Below are 21,013 nucleotides of genomic sequence, written 5' to 3' on the forward strand. Positions count from 1 at the left end.
ATGACTCTGTGTATTCTTCAAATTTGTACTTTGCATCCCCAACCCAGCACAGACATATACTCTGTTTAGTAAAATACCTTCCTATAATAGAAGAACTGTATATGTCTGTTAACTGATTGAAAGAATGAAGGACACCAAATAATCCAAGATTGAATTTTCTTCCCACTCTTTGACCTATAGGATTGTGTAGACACAGCTAAAGGTATTCAGTATTCATCCCCAAACTCCATCAATTCAATAAAATATCCATTTTTTTGATGATGCTTATATGGAAACAGGATGATTCTTGAATGAAAAAGAAAGAGTCTTAAATAAAAAAACAAGGAAGAAGGGTGACAGTATAGAGTTGTGGCTCTGAACTCAGACTCAAAAGTCAAATAGACAGGTTGAATCCTGGACCCATAATGTATCTATCAGTAATATGACTTTAGGCAAGTCACTTAATCTCACTGAGCCTCAATTTTCTCACCTGTCAAATGTTGATAAAATTAGGAGCTACTTCATATATTGTGAATATTTAATGAGGGAATGAATGTAAAAGAGCTTGGGATGGAATGTGTGCTTAATCAACGTTAGCCGTGGTACAGTGGCAAGAATATTGAACTTCAATTCAGGAAATGTGGGTTTTGGTCTTCTGATTTATCACTAATTTGCAATATGATGTTCAGTAAATCCATTCTTTTTCTGCCTTTCAGTTTCTTCATCTGTCAAAATAGTCATATGAATTAGACAAATAAGAGCTTGTCTAGCGCTAAAATTATACATCCTTGAGTATCTTGTTATATTCTTAGGCATCACTATCTGGGCCAAATTTCTAGAATCTGACAAATCAGTAAGCACACAACCAAATGAGGATCTTGAAGCAAGTTAAAAATTGATCCGTTTCATAAATATATGGTATATGTACATATAATGGAATACTATTCAGCCATGTCTAAGAAGGAAACCCAGCCATTTGTGACAACATGGATGGAACTTGAAGACATTACACTAAAGTAGGACAGAGAAAGATAAATACTGCATGATATCACTTATATGTGAAATCTAAAAAAGCCAAACTCATAGAAACAGAGAGTAGAATGGTGGTTACCAGGGCCTGGGAAGGAGGGAAGTGAAGAGATGTTGGTCAAAGGGTACAAACTTCCAGTTAGAAGATGAATGAGTTCTGGGGAACTAATGTTCAGCATTGTGATTATAGTTAACAAGACTGTATTGTATACTTGAAAGTTGCTAAGACAGTAGATCTTAAATGTTCTCACCACAAAGAAAATGGTAATTATGTGATGTGACGGAAGTGTTAGTTAACACTATTGTGGTAATCATATTGCAATATATATGTGTATCAAATCAACATGTTGTACACCTTAAACTTACACAATGTTATATGTCAATTATATCTCAATAAAGCTAGAAAAAAATTAAATTGATCCATCTTCTGTGTTTAACTTCTCATATTTATTTTAGTGTTAATTACATCCCAAGTTCTGTGTGGAACCCAGAAGTACACTATTTTGTATAATTTCTTTGATAGTAACCACATCTGGAATGTGTTAGATATCAACAATATAAGGGGACAGGGAGTACTATTTTAGAAAGAGAAGGCAAAATCTTACTTGAGGGGAAAAGGCAAGAGTGAAGAAAATGCATGCTCTGTGAAGGAAAAAAAAAACCCTACCATCATAACCTCTGTTTAAGTTTCCATTTCCCCCAAGGTTGTATTCTTTTCAAGTTTGAAGAAGTTATTTTATGTCTGGGCAGATTTGTGCTGAATAAACATTCTTCTCTCCAGAGAAGGGCCCTGTGTCAAATGGCATTGAGAAGAAATTGCCCTGCCTTTATGCTCAAGCTTTCCCAAAGCTCATGTGTTGCTCAAAACAAATATTAGTGGAGATAAATGTGGAATCTAGAGGAAAGGGCACCTCAGGGCAACTTCACAGCAGCCCTGACCATTCTACCCTCAAGGCACATCCACTGAATTGCAAGGCAGTACACAAACTCTGAGCCAGATGCCCAGAGCATTGCTAGAGGGGCCCTGAGCCATGCAGGAGCAATGGCTAGGTAGGTTGCCTGGTACTTCACCAGCAACTTAGCATCTTCCTGTTAAAGGATCACTTATTCATTGAAAGAAAATATCTGACTTTAGTTCTATTCTAAATAAAGGCAAAATTGCAATAGCTTTAAATGATAGCAGGAGTATTTTTAATGCAACTAGAATGTGTTTGTTTTAAGAGAAATTTAATTCTATGAATATAACCTCCTATCTGACTCTCTCTGGTTCTCAATTAGTTATCTTCCAAATACACACATGAGGAACATAAACCATCACCATCAGTAATAGTGACTTACTAAAGGAAATGGTTCTTAATGAGGGGTAGGGAGGTGTGAGAGATGCATGTCAAAATATTTGGCAATTGAGTCATCAATGGATTGAAAACAAATCTCCAAATGACTCTGAGAATCACTGGCTTTTTTTCCTGAACCCATCACAGCCTTTCTATTATAGCTGGAATACGTAGAGAATACATATTTTCTCTAAATAGAGTTAATAAACAAACAATACGTATCAGTCTGTCCCCTCCTGTTTTTTTTTAAATTTTTTTAAAGACTTTTTTTTTTTCGAAGATTTTATTTTTTTCCTTTTTCTCCCCAAAGCCCCCTGGTACATAGTTGTATATTCTTCATTGTGGGTCCTTCTAGTTGTGGCATGTGGGACGCTTCCTCAGCATGGTTTGATGAGCAGTGCCATGTCCGCGCCCAGGATTCAAACCAACGAAACACTGGGCCGCCTGCAGCAGAGCGCGTGAACTTAACCACTCAGCAACGGGGCCAGCCCCTGTCCCCGCCTGTTTTAAATAAGACAGAGAATATTCAAGTTTTGGTAGAGAACATATTTATAAAAAATTGCTATAGTGCTTAGTTGATGGAGGTAATAACAGGCTGAAGTGAAAACAAGGCTTGACTTTTAATGAACATTGATGTATTTTTAATTTAAAATATACCTGAGTTCTCTTTCCTAAGATGTCATGAAGTGGAGAAATCACTCATAATAATGCTGGTTGGAATCTCCAGGAAAATAACTTTATCTGTCATCAACTTCTGCCGAAGGCCACCCTGTTTATTGACCAACACCAATGTGAAGATAGGAGTTCAGGGAAAGGTTCTTGGGCCTGATATGTGCCTACTGTTTAATTCTCTACTAAGGAGCAAAGCCTATCATTCCATATTTAGAGACAATCCTTCAAAAGCAACTAGGCTTAGGAGGGGAGATACAGATGTCTTAAGTTCATACTAAGGTTTAAATTGCAGAGACGTTGCAAGTTTTGATTAGAGAGACACAACCCTGGGTACCTAAAAGCCGGCTGGAGAAGAAACTTCTTTGAAGTGGGGTACACAAAACGAGGAAGGTTAGGGCAAAGGAGGCACATTGTATCCAAGACTGGTCCTGTCTGAGTTTTTAGGTTTGGAGGATTAAAGATTATATTAAATAATCATGTTTATTGTGAATTTTTCCTGGATGATCATAAATTAGGGGACTTTTAGCCTAGTAATCCTAGAACTGAAATATTTATAATAGAGGGGATTTTAGATTCACTAAGTGGAGTAAAATTTCTCCATCATAATTCAGAATTAGGAAACCTATGTAGTTAATTCAGAAAGGGATATTCCTCTCCAAATAATAATAGTGCTTATGATCTTTCCAGAGCTCAGCAATTTGTAGATTCATCCTGTCTTCAAAATATGAAATCTTGAAATTAGTCAACTACTTTGGCCAGGCTCGGCTAATCTCCCGTCATGATTACAGGAAACCTTTAGGGATATTAACAATGTCTCCCTAGATCTGATTTGCTTAGCGAGGATCTCCACTTTGTTTTCCCACATGAAGACTATTCCCAAGTCTTCTTTCCCAAAATCCTCAATTCCTTCAGAATATCAGACAACCTAAGTTTCCTGCAGGACAGTGGTTCTCAATCAGGGACGATTTTGCTCCTCAGGGGGCATTTTGCAAAGTCTGAAGACATTTTGGTTGTCACAGGTGGGGGAGAGTCCTACTGGCATTTAGTGGATAGAGGCCAGGGATGCTGCTAAATATCCTAAAATGCACAAGATAGCCACTTAGAACAGAGAAGTGTCTGGCACTGAAAGTTAGTAATGACAATTACAGCAAAGGTTGAGAAATCTTGCTTTGAAGAATTCTTCTTTTCCTCAAGGTATGCATGTAGTCTTGACTGGAGCTCAAGCTCAAAACTTGTCTATTCAGCTTATCTTTCCTGGGATTTTGAGTCTTGATCTAAGTGACACAAGGACAAAAAAACAAGACACAATACACAAGACAAAACAATTTTTATTGAGGTAACATTGGTTTATAACATTATATGAATTTCAGGTGTACATCATTATATTTCAGTTTCTGTGTAGACTATATCATGTTCACCATCCAAAGACCAATTACCATCCATCACCATACACTTGTGCCCTTTTCACACTTCTCACTCCCCACTTCCCATCTGGTAGCCACCAATCTAATCTCTGTGTCTATATATTTATTGTTATTGTTGTTGTTGTTTTTATCTTCTACTTATGAGTGAGATCTATGGTATTTGACTTTCTCCATCTGACTTATTTCACTTAGCATAATACCCTCAAGGTCCATCCATCTTGTCATAAATGGCAAGATTTTATATTTTTTTATAGCTGAATAGTATTCCATTGAGTACATATACCACATCTTCTTTATCTATTCATCACTTGATGGGCACTTAGGTTGTTTCCAAGTCTTGGCTATTGTGAATAATGCTGCAGAGAACATGGGGGTACAGATATCTTTACACATTTGTGTTTTTGTGTTCTTTGGATAAATACTCAGCAGTGGAAAAGCTGGATCATATGGTAGTTCTTTTCTTAATTTTTGGAGGAATCTCCATACTGTTTTCCATAGTGGCTGTACCAGTTTACATTCCCACCAGCAGTATATGAGAGTTCCCTTTTCTCCACATCCTCTCCAACACTTGTTATTTCTTGTCTTGTTAATTATAGCCATTCTGACAGGCATGAGGTGATATGTCATTGTAGTTTTGATTTGCATTTCCCTAATAATTAGTGATGTTGAACATCTTTTCATGTGCCTGTTGGCCATCTATGTATCTTCTTTGGAGAAATGTGTGTTCATATCTTCTGCCCATTTTTTATCAGGTTGTTCATTTCTTTTGTTGTTGAGATGTATGAGTTCTTTATATAATTTGGCTATTAACCCCTTATCAGATATATGATTTGCAAATATCTTCTCCCAATTGTTAAGCTGTCTTTTTGTTTTGTTGATAGTTTCTTTTGCCGTGCAGAAGCTTTTTAATTTAATGTAGTTTCATTTGTTTGTTTTTTCTTTTGTTTCCCTTGCCTGGTCAGACATGGTATTTGGAAAGATGCTGCTAAGACCAATGTTGAAAAGCGTACTGCCTATGTTTTCTTCTAGAAGGTTTATGGTTTCGGGTCTCACATTCAAGTCTTTAATCCATTTTGAGTTAATTTTTGTGTATGGTGTAAGATAATGGTCTACTTTCATTCTCTTGCATGTGGCTGTCCAGTCTTCCCAACACCATTTATTAAAGAGACTTTCCTTTCTCTATTGTGTGTTCTTGGCTCCCTTGTCAAGCTTAGCTGTCCATAGATGTGTAGGTTTATTTAATTTTTTTCAAAAAACAGAAAACCAGTTGGAGTGAATTCAATTCAATGATGGGATCAAGATGAAATTGTGTAGTCCCTTTTGCCCGTATATCTAGGCCTGGTCTGGTTTCTTTCTTGTCTCTAAACTCAGTTCCCCAGACATCCTGTCCATCCTTGAGATATCCTTCTGATAAATTCTCTTTTTGCTTAAATTAGCAAGAGTTTGTTTCTGTTCATTGTAACCTAAGAACCCTATAGGAAGCACCCAGTTTTAGAGAAAGAATACCATGGGAAAGTTAATTTGGAGATTGTGTTTATTTGTTCCACAGTGTCAGGCACTATCTTAATGGCACTATCTTAATGGCTGGGTAAATGAGACATGATCCTTGTCTTCCAGGAGCTTAAAAATCTAGTTAGGGAGAGTAGAAATACCCATATAAGGTGAGACTTAATTTGTATTCAAAGCAGTGTATGTGATGAACCAAATGAGTGGTTCAAGGAAATAGTAAATGCTTTAGGATTTCGGAGAGAGGAGAGATTAGTTTGGGCTTTTATTGGAGAGGGCTTTCTGGAGGATGTAGGACTTAAAATGGCTTTTGGAGGCTAGATGAGACTTGTAATTGCAAAAAGGAAGGAGAAGGTCTTAGAGAGGCATTGTGGGCATGGTGAAATCAGACAGATTTCTGTTTAGATCCCTGCTTTACTAGTCAAAAGCTACTTGACTTTGGGAAAGTTATTTGTAAAATGTAATATGAAATGCCACAGAACAGTGCCTAGCACACTGTAGATACTAAGTAAATGATAACTATGATAACTATTATTACTTGTTTTCAAGCTTAGGGAAAGTGTTTAAGCCAAGATGTAGAGTTGGAAATTAATGCAATGTGTTAATGAGGCAAATGAGGAAATAACTTGGCTATCACATTGATAAAATAGAAAAAGAGTGGGTAAAAAGGGAGGAAGATTTTTTTAAGGCTATATTGTGGCTGCCTATATGTTCCCAGCTGGCACGCTTAGATTTTATCCTCTTTTAAACATAGGAGACATTGGTAGATTTTGAATGGTTAAATGTTGTGATGAAAATAGTGATTTTTGTGCTGGTGTGTTAAATGGATTTGGATGGATTCATTTCATTGATCATAACATACAAATTCCATAATAGGTTTATTCACAGAAATTAATGCATTACTTTATTTTCCTAGTGGGTTCATTCACTTGGTGTCCTTTGCATCAAGCTGTCGTTCTACACCTACCACTTAGCTCTCTGGTAAGTCTAACTAAACAGACAAGTCAACAACAAAAGAGGACTATGAAACTTGAATAACAGGATGTAGCACTTAGGCAATATAGTCAAATAAATTGATTCAATCAAACAACTAACTCTACTTATTTCTTATACTAAGTTCATGGAAAATGACCAATCATTTTAGTCAAACCAATTGATCTGGTTGTACAGGTAGACACAACCTTTGCCTGCAATAGAAAAGAAAGGGTTAATTTGGACATTCTCCTCAGGAAAGTTAGTGTCAAACATAAAACCTAGCTTTAGGAAGAAGTAGGCAGTAACAGTAGTAGCTTCACCAGAACATTAAGACTAGTGTCGTGGTGTACTCAGTAGAGCAGTTCTATTTACAGATAATTACACATAAGCAGCTACAGAGGGAAATGCAAGGGAGGAATTGTGGGCTGAAATATTAGTACCAAACTGCATCTCTTTCTCCCATTCTTTCAATCGAAACTTGAAGCTTGAGCAGCAAATTCAAAGACTAGCTCAGACCCCAATTAGTCCCTCTAGAGGTCCAGGATAAGTTTTCTAATAAAATTGTAAATCTCCACTCTGTTGTTCAGAGTCTGGTATTGACAATTCTCCCCTTCATTTCCCAAACAGTAATGAATTTCTGAATTCATTCTGTGAATTTCAGATGAGATTTAAAAAAAGAAGAAGAAAGAAATGAGCTTGCCTGCCCATGGCAACATATGTTCTAGCTAATCTGAAAATGCTATAATTATGCTAGGTGCTGATAGATTTGCCTCTGGGCTGGTGGTCAGGATCCAGATGAACTGCTGCAGTTGTTGCTTTATCATCACAAGTGTTCTGCACTTCTTGACAATTCCCAGGCCTAGACATGATATTGGAATTTAATGAGGCTCCACACCCATGCATCCCACTGGGATGTGTTAGGGTAAGTCTAAGTTCATCCCCTTTCATTCATGGGTATAGGGAAAAAAATGTATGTGTGTGAAATGTCCTACAGGAATCATGTTTCAGCTGGCTGTTTGCCGCAAAGCCACTCCCATTGCCCTAGGAACCTTAGTTTAGTTAATTAGCGTGTAGTCAATGAGGCTAAAACATCGATTCAGTACCGAAAGTTTTTACCTATCTCTTGCTTACAACGTATATCTGTCTTCCTATCCATTCTGCAAATGGGGGCTTTTGGTCATGATGGGGCACCAAATGAGACAATGTAAGCATCATTTAGCTTTGGGCATAATTCTAACTATTTTTCTTACCTTCTAAGGTCATTGTGTAGATCACACAAGCTAGTGTATCTGAAAGCATTTGAAAATTATGATCCACATATAAAGGTAGGGCACTCAAAATTATCATTAATATTAATAAGCATCACTTCAGTAACTGACATTTCACAGTAATAGAATCAGGGTAAATATGTCCATAGTCCATGGCAGGAGGTAAGGATGGGGGACAGCAATGACCCCAAATTCATGTCCTGATGAAAGTAGGACAAGATACTTATCTTTGAGCATGAAATACATTACTTACAGTTGCTTTCCACCTATCACATTCTAATTACTTCATTTGGAGGCAAGACATATTTGAAAATAAGACTAAGAACAGTTTCCAGCAAGCTAAGTGTCTATAATCTGGATATTTAAGGCAAATTGATAACAGTTCTACATAGAAAGCAAAATGATTTTTTTATAAATAAAATGTAGGTGGCTGGATTTTGTTTAATTTTAATTTTATTCATGTTTTGAATATACAGGATATTCATGTTGTTCAAAATGTATAAAAGGTTTATAGTGAAAATTAAAGTTTACTCTGCCTGCCCATACTTCCCTTCTCCCATGCCCCCACCATTCCTTGGTCATCCAGTTCCTCTCCTCAGAAGAAATCACTGTAACCAGTTTCACATGTATCCATTCAGAAATATTCCATACTTGAACAAAACACATACATACACATATAAAGACACATACACACACAAATGTATGTGTATATATATATATTTTACACAAAGGTTAGTAGACTGTACACACTGAAACCTTACTTTTTCTTTGAACAGTATATCTTGGAGATATTTTCATAATGTACAGATTTACCTAATTCTTTTAAATAGCTGCCTCATAATCTGTAGTTATATGAAAGTATCATGATATTACTTAAAGTCTTCTACTGATGGATGTTTTGGTTGTTTCCAATATTTTGCTGTTATAAACAATAGCAAACAACAACAAAATTGAACATCTGTTATGAGGGGAATTTGAATTCAAATATTTAAATTTTGTTTAAAGTATATCCTTTATGTTTCAAATAATATTTAAATATCAAATTATTAAGAGTAACTGGAATATTTAGAAATTGAGACTATAGATATTGTATTTGTGTGTTTGTTGCCATTATTCCCAAATCAGTTTAGTTATAAAAATATATTGTTTGATTCCATGAGGACAAGATGTGTTGAGGCCATTGATAAAGATTTATTGGAAAAATGAGAACAATTCACTAAATTTTTCCCATTTCAAGCAATTTGGATATCAGGAAGATGAAGCTAATGTTGTATAAAGCTCTTTCCTAAGTGAATTTCTGGTGCATTTGTTTGTTATTAACAACTATTTTGAGAACTCACCAAATTTATTTCCCTAACCTGACTTGTCACGTGATCAACTTTTGTTTCTCTCTTTCGCTTCTAAATATCCTTGCAAGTATGAGATGGACTTCTCTTATTTCAGCAGGGAATTCCTAAGCCACTCAATTAATGATGGTTTAATGTTTATCTCTTATATGCCCAGCTCTAGTCTATGTCTCCCATGAATTACAAAGAAGTATAAGCATTTCCCTTTAATAGGTAAGACTCCAGTTGGATAGTTGAAGCAAGACATAAATAGAGGAATAATTAAAGGGAATTCAGGATATAGATAATAGCTTGATATAAGATTTGTCATAAAGCGTTTTGTATCTGTGTGCCAAGTCCTCCCATTTCGTTCTTCCAGGTGGCTCAAATTTCCCTCCTTTTTTTGACTTCCCTGGACTCCACTACTCTGACTCCTCATCCCCCCATTGCAGCATTGTTACTGCATCTTCCTAGCTGGTTGCGTTCTTCTCCAGCCCATCCCATGCATCAAGCCAATCATCTTTAGATAGCACTGCCCTTGAGTCTTTTGTTGATGTTGTTGCAAGAATCTACAATGGCCTTCTAGTCTACTGCATCATATTCAAATTCCTCCGCATGTTTCTCAGGATCCTCCAGAATTTATCTCCATTCTATCTATCTAGTTGTATTTCCAGTGACTCCACATGATGAGCAACTTTCTCTTTATCCCATCCCACCCAACTCCTTCTCACCAGATCATCCAGATCATTCTCCTATAGTAACAATATGTTTGCTAAGTTCCACCTCTGTTCCTTAGTTTGTGTTGTTAATCTTTCCTACATTACTTCTTCCTTACTCTCTGCCTTTCTATTCCTTAAGGTCTATGTGGAGACCCACTTCCTTTAGAAAACTTTCCCCAACTCTGTCAGCCAATATAGAGTTCTCCTTTCTCCATTCCTTTACCACATATAGCCTTATGGCTCAAATGCTACAATTTTTCATTAGAAGGTGTCCTTTGTTCTATTATCTCTTTATTTTGATGTGTTAATTCTGTGTTCATAGTCCTACATAGTAAATTGAGGGAAACAATAAAACCTGTTAGCACAAGTCTTGGTGGACAAAAATTGCTCAGTCAGTATTTTTGATCAATTAGCTTAATGAAGGTACCACTGCTTTATAATTTTGTTATGGAGGTTGAGGTGGGGAGTAAGGGATGATTCAGAGACATAAAAGCTTCAATCTACCAGAAATGTCCATTAGGGTAATATTTCATTAAGAATATTTAACACCTCAATGTAGGTATGGAGATTTAATGTGTATTTAATTATACTTTTAAAATCTATGTTTCTTTGACAAACAAGCTTATAGAAGCCACTCAAAATAGTCCATTTGTCTGCTCTTGTCGGAAAGTGTAGCTGTCGAAATGGTCTATTTACAGTGAATCAATGGTGCTCTAAATGTGCGGGGAAATGGATATTGTATGGATAGAATAACACCTCAAGTAGGAACACTGTCTAATAAATGTTTACACACCATCAAGTCTAGAAACATTAAATATCATACACGATAGAATCTTTCTTATCCTGTGATTTATCTCAATTTTTCCATTACCTTCTTTCATTTTCTCTTCTAGCTTTACTCACAGACAAGCCTCCCAAGCCATTGTTTCCCATGGAGAATCAGCCAAGTGTTATAGATGTCCAGCTGGGTAAGTCCCCTTCTGGGAATAATAGATCTTAAACTTTCTCTCTGTTAACAGATGGGGAAAATTGCACGAACCAGGAAAGGTTTATTGCCACTGTTATTACATGCAAATCAATTTGCATCTGCTCATTTATAACCCTGGAGTTCAGTGCAATAGCAGTTTAAGAAAATGAGTTTGTATTGCATCAAGGAATGGTAATACTAATTGGTTACACTGGGTATTAAGTGTGCTGTAGGACAGAGCTTTTTAACTCTGTGATTGATAGATTCATTGGTGTCGTGCATTGGTGATTGGAACAGAAAACTTTTCATGTTTGTCAGCCAAAAATTGTTATTTAGAGAGCATTAACTCCTGGAGAACAAGCACTTTTTAAAATAAAAGAACCACTCAGTACAGCCTTTAAAACAATTTATAGTATTATTTCCAATGGCACAATCTAGAGCAATTAAAACCTGTTTTTAGGTTGAGAACCTGAATATTTATGAATCATATAGTGCTTAGAAAAGTAACAAGTTGATTTGTGGGTGCTACGGTCTTTTTATAGACTCAGATAAGGATGCAAGGTGTTGAGCCCCTTTTCTGAGTCCTCCACTACTAATACTTATGTTTCAAGAACTGTAAGCTTGAAACTCACAGGCAAGCTAGTATCTCTTCCAAACTGTGGCCTTTACTCTAAACTATATCCTTTAACATCTGTGAGCTTTCATGTATCTTGGGTTTCATTCTATTCTTCAATTCTAAACAAGAGGACTAAGTAAATATGGTGGAAATGTATTAGGCTTACTTTAGGTATATGATTTATTAAAATATGAGGCCATAGTGGTACCTACCAATCATATAGCCAGGGAAGAAGAATTGGCCCCAGTATTTTACTCACTTGGGAAGTTTTTGACTCAACTTTTGATCTTTCCACTCCAACATGGATTGTTAGAGGCTTATTTCTATCTTGAAAATAGGTGGGTAAAATTGCATTCCTAAGAGTTTATTCGTTTCTCTACAATGAAATATAGCACATTGTAGTTAATGCAGCCTAGCAGTGTGAGTACCAAAGTTAAGTATTTTAAAACAAAATGAGGAGACAATAATAAGCATGTTGTCAAGAGTGGGCTGTGGAAGTGGTGACTATTTCGTAGATAATGTTGAAGTATTAGACCATGGCTCTCCCCTTGCTACTTGTATTATCTTGCCAAGTAATTACATTTCTTAAAGCCAAATCTAGATGTGCTGATACACCCCCTCAGTAATTTTTACTTACATCTTTCCATCCATACTGGGATAATAATACCTCAAGGGTACTCTGTAGTTTGCCAGGGGTTACCTGAAGCCATCAGATGACCTTGTATTATTAGTTTTCACGGAGATTCAAGTGGATAAATTGTTTTTATATGAAAACTTATATATTAAGGAGTCGAAAGCCAAATTCACACAACTGTTTCAAATAAAACATAGTAAATTTTGTGTTCGTGACCCCTGGGTAGATACTTCTTCATTCTCCTCTGCTGTTAGGCAAACTTCAACAGAAAAGTGTGAGGAGTTCTGCTCTTGAGCAAGGAAACAGACCCTTGTAGGGAGTACATTTTTTTCAGGTTCTTTGGGTGCAACACCTGTATGTGCTACTCAGGACCTCTCTAAGATGTATGCCTTGTATAAATATGTATTCCAACATAGGTATATATGCCAAAATAACCCACCACCGACACCACACTGTAAAATCACTAAAGTAATTTGCTTGCAATTTATATTAGATGCAAAGCTAAACTTTTCAGTTATTAATTTGTAACACAATTTGGAAACAACTTTATTGACAGAAAGATGGAGACCTGCCCATTTTTCATGCTAGAAGGGCTGTTTCTCTGAGATGCTACAGCAACCATGTAATTCAGAGAAAGAAAAACAAAATCTGTTAAACCAGATCTTTGACATTTCAAGGAGTACATGACTGGTTAATTTTAAATGGTCTTAACTTTTCCATAGATTTATTTAGCACCATTTATTTACAGCTGATAATCATTTTGTAAGTTACTCTTATGCCTCAATAGTGAGGTGACGTTAGGAGCACTATAAATGTCAGAGAGCTCCTCAGTCAGTGGGAGCTCTAAAGACAGAATGATGAGGGTTTAGAAACCCTAGGGGTAAAAAGAGGTAGAGAAAGATAATTGGGGTGATTGGACATCCCTGTCTATATCTGGAAAACTTTCAGAATTCAGTAAGATCATGAAAACTTCTGGAAATTATTTTCCTTTCCTTTTTTAAAACTTTATCAAGTGCATTAAGCTTTAGACACCCTCAAACTAGAACTAGAAATGGAACTACCCAAAAATACAATAATCCAATACAAATGACTAAGCACATGATTACCAAATTCAGGTTTCCCAAATCCCAGTACTTAAAATTTGAGACAACATTGTGGTGGATTAAAGTTGGCCACAGACTTTTTGCTACTCCTACCATCTAAATGTAGTTTCTCATTCCCCTCTCCTTGAATCTGAGTTGACCTTAGGGACATGCTTGGCCAATAGATTATGGCAGAAGTGATACTCTGGGATTTTAGAGACTAAGTGAAAAGAAACCTGGCAACTTTTCTTCGGGTCTCCTGGTCTGCTGTGAAACTACCATGCTGTGAAAAGCTCAAGCCACATGGAGAGACCCTAGAGGATGAGGCACCATGTGGAGAAAGAGAGGCCAATGAGCACCAAGCCACGGGACATGTGAGTGAAGAAGCCATATTGGAAGTGAATCCTCCAGCCCCAGCTACCCTGGCTTATGCCATGTAGTTCAGAGACAAACCACTGAGCTGAACTCAGATTTCTGACACAAACAGTCATGAGCAAAATAAAAATGGTTGTCGTTAGCCACTAAGTTAGGTGTAGTTAGTCAAAAAATAAATACCCAGAACAAAGATTAATTAATTTTCTCTAAAACACTGTGAATTCCATTTTCCCTATGGACAAGAAACTCATGCAGGCAATTTATGCAAAATGAGAAACACTGGGGGAAACATTGACTATCAGCTTCAAGGTAATTTTAGAAAACATGGTCTGGAATAATTATTTATGTGTTTTTTGAGGGTTACGCTCAGTTCTCAGTTCTGTATATTTTTAAAAGCAATCCAGTAAATGAAAATTTTCAGTAGAAATGAATACATTTTAGTGCATGGAATTGGCTTCAGTACAGATATTTTGTTGTGTCTCTAGAGGAAAATAAACATCTTGACTTTCTCTCTCCTATAACGTAATCCATTAGTCATCCACAAGATTCAAGAAATTTACATACTTTTTGCTGACATAGTGATGACAGTTTGGTTGTTGCTAAATTGTGTTCACATTGTAATGCTGAAAGAAGATTAATCTTAACAAAATAACCATATATTTTGAGATGATAAACACATTCTTAACAAAATAATATGAATACTATTGCTCTCACAAAGCAAGCCTATTCAGCTAAAGCTGCCTATGGTAATGGACGAAATACAAAGACAAGAGCAATGTACAAATCACACACAAAAATCCAATTTGGTCCTGTTATCTTCTGTATATTTTCTCTCTCTGAAGGTAAATTTAGCTTTAAATTTGATAAACATGACTTTGCTATACCAGGACTAATTATTTTTTTGGCATTTGAAAAGAAGTATATTTTCAAGAATTTTCCTAAGAAAAATAACTCTGCATTACAATGTATTAATTTATATTGCACTTGAATACCAAATTACTAACATCATAGTGACATGTTTCCCACTTGAAATGTATTGATGATAGGTAGACCCTTCTTTGGATACTGCTTTTATTAACGAACTCAAACGCATGCTTTACAAACTGTAACAGACTCCTAGAAGCTTTGAAAAGGCTACGAACAAATGTGGATGAAAACATTTGAGATCTGACATCTAATTTCAATTAAATTTGGAAATGTGCCGTGTTCTTCTCATTGATGGTAACTTTTTTTCTTGGAAGTTTCCCAAGACTTAAAATAAGCTAGTTAATGTTATGCAGAAAATAAATATAAAGACCGTTTACTTTCTCTTTCTGTGTCAGAGTCAAAAGAAGGCCTGGGGGCCTAAAGCGTGTCAGAAAAACTCAGACCAGTGGAACAGTCCAAGCTAATTGAATACCTCAGATGTTTCAAAAAGCCAGATAGTTCATCTCTAGATGAATCTGATCCAGTATGAAAGATTCTCTTTATTTCTATTCTTTTCTCATTCAGAATTTATTTTATTATTCCAGGCAATCCAAATTTATATTTCATGACTGTGTTACGTGCTACTTGCTTGAACGTTCTCTGTGTATATAAGGAGTGTTAATCTTTGTTAGAAATCAATTTCGCTAGCATATCAGTTTCTACTGAAAATTATATTAGGTCTCTTAAGAGACCACTGTAAAAGACTCTACAAGAGAATAAAGCAAAATATAATATTTAATACAGTACTCAGGACTATAAGGCAAAAATAAATAACTAGTTGAATCCCAAATTAAGAAATTAGCTGTTTAACCAAATCTATCTTTTTTACACTTTAATTAGCTAAAAACATTTTTTGAATTCCTAGTGGATGCCAAATACTGTGTTAGATCCTGGAGATATAGAGGTGAATAAAATGAGATCCTAGGCCTTACGGTGTTCTCAGTGTAGTGGGGAAGACAAATATGTAAGCAGAATTACAATGCAATATGATAACTGCCAAAACAGACATGGGGAAAAGGGAGAGTGACTTTTTTGTGGCAAGATCTCATAAATTAACAGTTCTATACTCTCTGACTTTCACTCAATATAATGACTTATCTCTGTAACCTCAACCCAAGTACTAGATTTATTTGACAATATTTATAAGTTGCCAAAGATATAACCTTTTGAAATAATAAATTGTCATAAATAAATAAATAACCATTTTCTTTAATGTGACAAAAACTAAAAATGGAAACCTATGCTATCCTTGAGTTTCTTCAGTTTAGCAAAATTAGTTAACTCTTTCTATAGTTGTGAATCCAAAAGCAACTCACCAACCAGTTGAGCTAAAATGTCATGCCAGTATTACTATCAATGCAAATAGCAATACATGATCATTTCATTAATTCAAGTCATGACTTGGTATATGCATTATGTGTATAATGGTGGTAGCAAGGGATTTCTTTGAATTCTTTCTGTTTTTGTTTACTCCTTCTACCCTTTTAGCTTCAAATAACTTCTTGAAAACCTTCATTAAATCTTGAGTAAGTGACGACTTTGGAAAGGAAGAAGGGTATCATGCATTCACTCAACTTTCTTGGCACACATAATTGGAACTGATTCATGGCAGCATTCACTCTCCCTCGTAGACATTCTAGGGTTAGTGAGTTGTTTCCAAAAGATCGATTTTTTGCGGGATAACATGCATGACTTAGCATGGGCTACCCCAAACTGCAAACTATTTTATTGCCCAGAATGTATAACATGTGCATTATTTACAACTTTGGAAAATCTGGGCCAAGGCTTTTCCCTGAGTTAACTGCTGTATTAATGCTTGAGACTGAAACTGGTTTACTTACTTTGTCTAAGCTATAACTTAGTTGTACTGGGTTTGAGACACTTAAGAATGAAAAGAAAAAGTTAACAGTTTACTAAAGATTTATCTGTGATGTAACAAGTTGATTATGAGCATCTTAGGAATAACATGAATATTGACCAAACCTCTGTACGTATATTGCTGTTTGGGGCCATTGCTGAAGCTTATGTCCTCTTGACATATTAGTTGAAGGTGTTTCATCACACTTTCATTACTGCCAATACCATAATTTGACACATATAGAAACAAAATTATTTGAGAATTTACTATGTACTATGCACTGCAGTGGTCATTTGTACAAACACTGTCTCATTTATTTGTCCTAAAAGCCCAAAGTAATACTAGGTAGTTTTGAACCATTATGCAGAAGAGGAAACTCAGCCTCAGAAAGATGAAATAACTTTCATCTTTTCATTTCATTTCATTTAGTAAGTGTCAGAAATGGGATTTTGATCAGATTTATCTGACTCCAAAGTTTGTGTTGTTTTTATTATAGTGTACTGAGTAAGCTAACATCATCTAGGGCCAAAATTATACCCTCAGAAAGCTATCAGTGTAATAGGGATATTCTAATAATAATAATAATAATAATAATGACTGTATTACACATATTTTAACTAGATATATAAAATATTATTTAGCAATAGCTCTACTACTAATAATAGTTATTGTTATAATAAATTCATTTTATTTAATAATAGCTCTACTACTACTAAGAATAGTTATTATTATTTATAGTAGTAGTAATTGAGCTATCATTTATTGATTGCTTACCAGGTACTAGACACTATACAGTCATACATTGCTTAACTACAGGGATACATTCTGAGAAATGTGTCCTTACGTGAGTTCCTTGTTGTGCAAACATCATAGAATGTACTTATGCAAACCTAGATGGTGTAGCCTACTACACACCTAGGCTATATGATACTAATCTCATGGGACCACCAACGTATATGCAGTCCATCATTGACTGAGATGTTATTATGTAGCACCTGACTGTATTAAATATATTATATGGATTATCTCATTTAATTCTTCCAATAACTCTATGAGATAGATGCAACTATTTGCCCCATTTTTTAAGAGCACTGTTAAGACATTATTCATATACCATACAACTAACCCACTTACGTCATACATTTCAATGGTTTCTAATATATTCACAGAGTTGCAAAACAATCATCACAATCAATTTCAGAACATTTCAACACCCCAAAAAGAAACTTCATACCCATTAGCGGTCACTTCTCAGTCTTCCACCTCCAGGAAACCACTAATCAATTTTCTATGTCTATAGATTTGCCTATTCTGATCATTTAACATAAATGAAATCATACAGTATGTTGTCTTTTGTGTTTGGCTTCTTACACTTAGCATAGTGTGCTCAAAATTCAAACATGTTGTAGCTTGTATCAGTATTTCATCTCTTTTTATTGCTGAATAGTATTCCATTATATGGATATACTACATTTTATTCATCTATTCATCTGTTGAAGAACATTTTGGTTGTTTCTACTCTTTGGCTATTATAAATAATGCTGCTATAAACATTAGCATACAAATTTTGGTGTGGATATATGTTATTATTTCTTTTGTATATTTACTTAGGAGTAGAATTCTTGGGTCATTTGGTTACTCTATATTTAACCTTTTGGGGAACTGCTAGATTATTTTCCAAAGCAACTGCACCATTTTACATTCCCAGCAGAAATGCATAAGCATTCCAAATTCTCCTTGTCAACACTTTTTTTTTTTTTTAAAGATTTTATTTTTTCCTTTTTCTCCCCAAAGCCCCCCGGTACATAGTTGTATATTCTTCATTGTAGGTCCTTCTAGTTGTGGCATGTGGGATGCTGCCTCAGCGTGGTTTGATGAGCAGTGTCATGTCCGCGCCCAGGATTCGAACCAACGAAACACTGGGCCGCCTGCAGCGGAGCGCGCGAACTTAACCACTCGGCCACGGGGCCAGCCCCATTGTCAACACTTTTTATTTTCCATTTTTTTTGTATCTCATGGTTTTGATTTACATTTCTCTGATGAGCATCTTTTTGTCTGCTTATTTGCCATTTGTATGTCATCTTTGGAAAAATATCTATGGCCCATTTTTTAAATGAGGAAATTGGGCTCAGAGAATTCTATAACTTACCCAAGCTAGTAAGTAGTTTATCAATAGTAAGGCCTAAGTTGAGAGTCTTAATAATTACCCATAATGTTCATTAGTGTTAGTACTGTTGTTTAGTCAGTCTTTTTGCACTGGGGGCTTACTTCTCTTTCCTTTTTTAAGTGGATTTTTGGACAAAAGGTGAGTGATCCTAAATGAATAAGTTAAAAGAGTATCCAGTGTTAATTGATTCAGTGGGAAAATACAAATGAGTAAGAGATGATTATTTTGAATTTTCGACCATTGTAACTCAGGCCAAAACACTTTTTCAAATGGCAAACTAATTCAGAAGCTGCGGACATACCTGAAAACTGGCTGTGAAGCACAAGGCAGTATAGAAAAGTTTTCCAGAGGGATGTACACTTAAAGGGCCAGAAAACAGCATACACTCCAGCATCTGAAAAGATATAATAAATTCATCTGTGTCATTCAAGGATAGGAAGGATAGATTAGAGACTGAAAATAAATTAGGGAACTCTCTGCTGTTGGAATTTATTAGGAATATTTGTCAACTGAGGGCACTATTCCCCAGCAGGATGTTATGTCTGTATTTATATCAATACCATCAGCTTTATAGGACTTTTCATCAGTTCTATCTTCTAACCCATTTTAATCAGTGGATAATGGATGCTTTTTAAATATCTGAAAAGGGAAAAAATTAAAGCTACATATTTTGACTATGTCTAAACCTCCAACATGAACTGGGGAAAAAACAGAATAATTTAGATACCCCTTCCAACTCAAATAGCTTATATTATTTCATATAAATAAAAGTGGATTTTATATTACAGGTAAACTTGTAGAAAATTTAAGGAAATATTATCTGACTCATTCATACACAAACCACTTCTAAGTGTCCTCATAATTGAGGTGGAAGGGTGACTTTGCATTATTTAAATAGTTCCTTTAATTATTCTCTACATTTTATTTGTATAGATATGGCTTAAATTTTGAAAGACATTTTGCTCCTTTAGAAGTAGTTCTTTCCAGAAATTACTTAGAGATATCAGGGGTGGTATATAAATATCTGGTCCTGTTAACAGGCACATGTGTTGCTGCGATTTAGAGAACACCAGAAATCTTCCCCTTTTCCTTACCCTAATTATCTCTTGTATTGTTACAGTGGGCAACCATAGATCAGGGTCAACACAAAATAAGGGCCAGGCAAGAGATCTGGGGGAAAACTCAGAGGTTTGTGAAGCCCAAGCTGATAGTTATAGTCAAGCTTAGAGCTTGCAGAGGCCCCAGCAGGGTGGTGAGCAAATAGGTCAGGTCAGAGAACATGCCAATCTTGGGTTTCTAGCAATGTAGGAAAGTCAAAGGCTGAGAAGCCATCAGAAATCAGGCAACAAATGGATACTGAAAGATCAAAGGCAGCAGCATTAGACCTATAAGAGTTGGCACTTGATTTCTACAACAGAAAGATATTGTCACTGTGGGCATAGTCCCTAAAAAAGTCGGAAAGAACTGAGGCTTAGAGTGATGCAGAGGAGGACACACGTGGCAATTAGGAGCCATTTAAGACCCCTTGGGTGAGAAAGGGAGGTCCATCAAAAAGAGTGGAGGACAGGGGCTGGCCCCGTGGCCGAGTGGTTAAGTTCGCGCGCTCCGCTGCAGGCAGCCCAGTGTTTCGTTGGTTTGAATCCTGGGCGCGGACATGGCACTGCTCATCAGACCACGCTGAGGCAGCGTCCCACATGCCACAACTAGAAGGACCCACAACGAAGAATATACAACTATGTACCGGGGGGCTTTGGGGAGAAAAAGGAAAAAATAAAATCTTTAAAAAAAATAAAATAAAATAAAAAGAGTGGAGGATAGACATGGCCATAGACCGGTTCTGATGGAAATAGTCTAGTCTTTGCCAATATGTGAATTTTGAAAATTGAATTAATAGTGTATGCATCATGTCCAAAAACGCACTTTAGTTTTGTTCAGAAATGTGGTACCAACCCAGAAGCTTCTACATATTGAAATTTTGCATATGCTTTAAACAGTTGTTTTCCAAGAACTGGAGCTCCTCCCCACTGAAGGCCTATATCAGATAGTTTATTTTCCTTAGTTGCAAATGTGCTGAGAGTGACCCATTGGTATAATGATGATTTTCCACTTACAGCTAA

The 21,013-nt window shown here is 35.9% G+C and overlaps 1 protein-coding gene across 1 annotated transcript in view; it reads left to right on the plus strand.

Annotated features, from left to right (window-relative positions):
• Positions 1–21,013, plus strand: part of IL1RAPL2 (interleukin 1 receptor accessory protein like 2) — a 968,427-nt gene that overhangs the window by 703,465 nt on the left and 243,949 nt on the right. Inside the window, exon 6 of the mRNA XM_070502759.1 lies at positions 11,125–11,199. Coding sequence (XP_070358860.1) covers positions 11,125–11,199 — 75 coding nt within the window. The remainder of the gene's footprint in view (positions 1–11,124; positions 11,200–21,013) is intronic.

The sequence above is a fragment of the Equus asinus genome, chromosome X (assembly GCF_041296235.1).
Source record: "Equus asinus isolate D_3611 breed Donkey chromosome X, EquAss-T2T_v2, whole genome shotgun sequence".
NCBI classification, from domain to species: domain Eukaryota; kingdom Metazoa; phylum Chordata; class Mammalia; order Perissodactyla; family Equidae; genus Equus; species Equus asinus.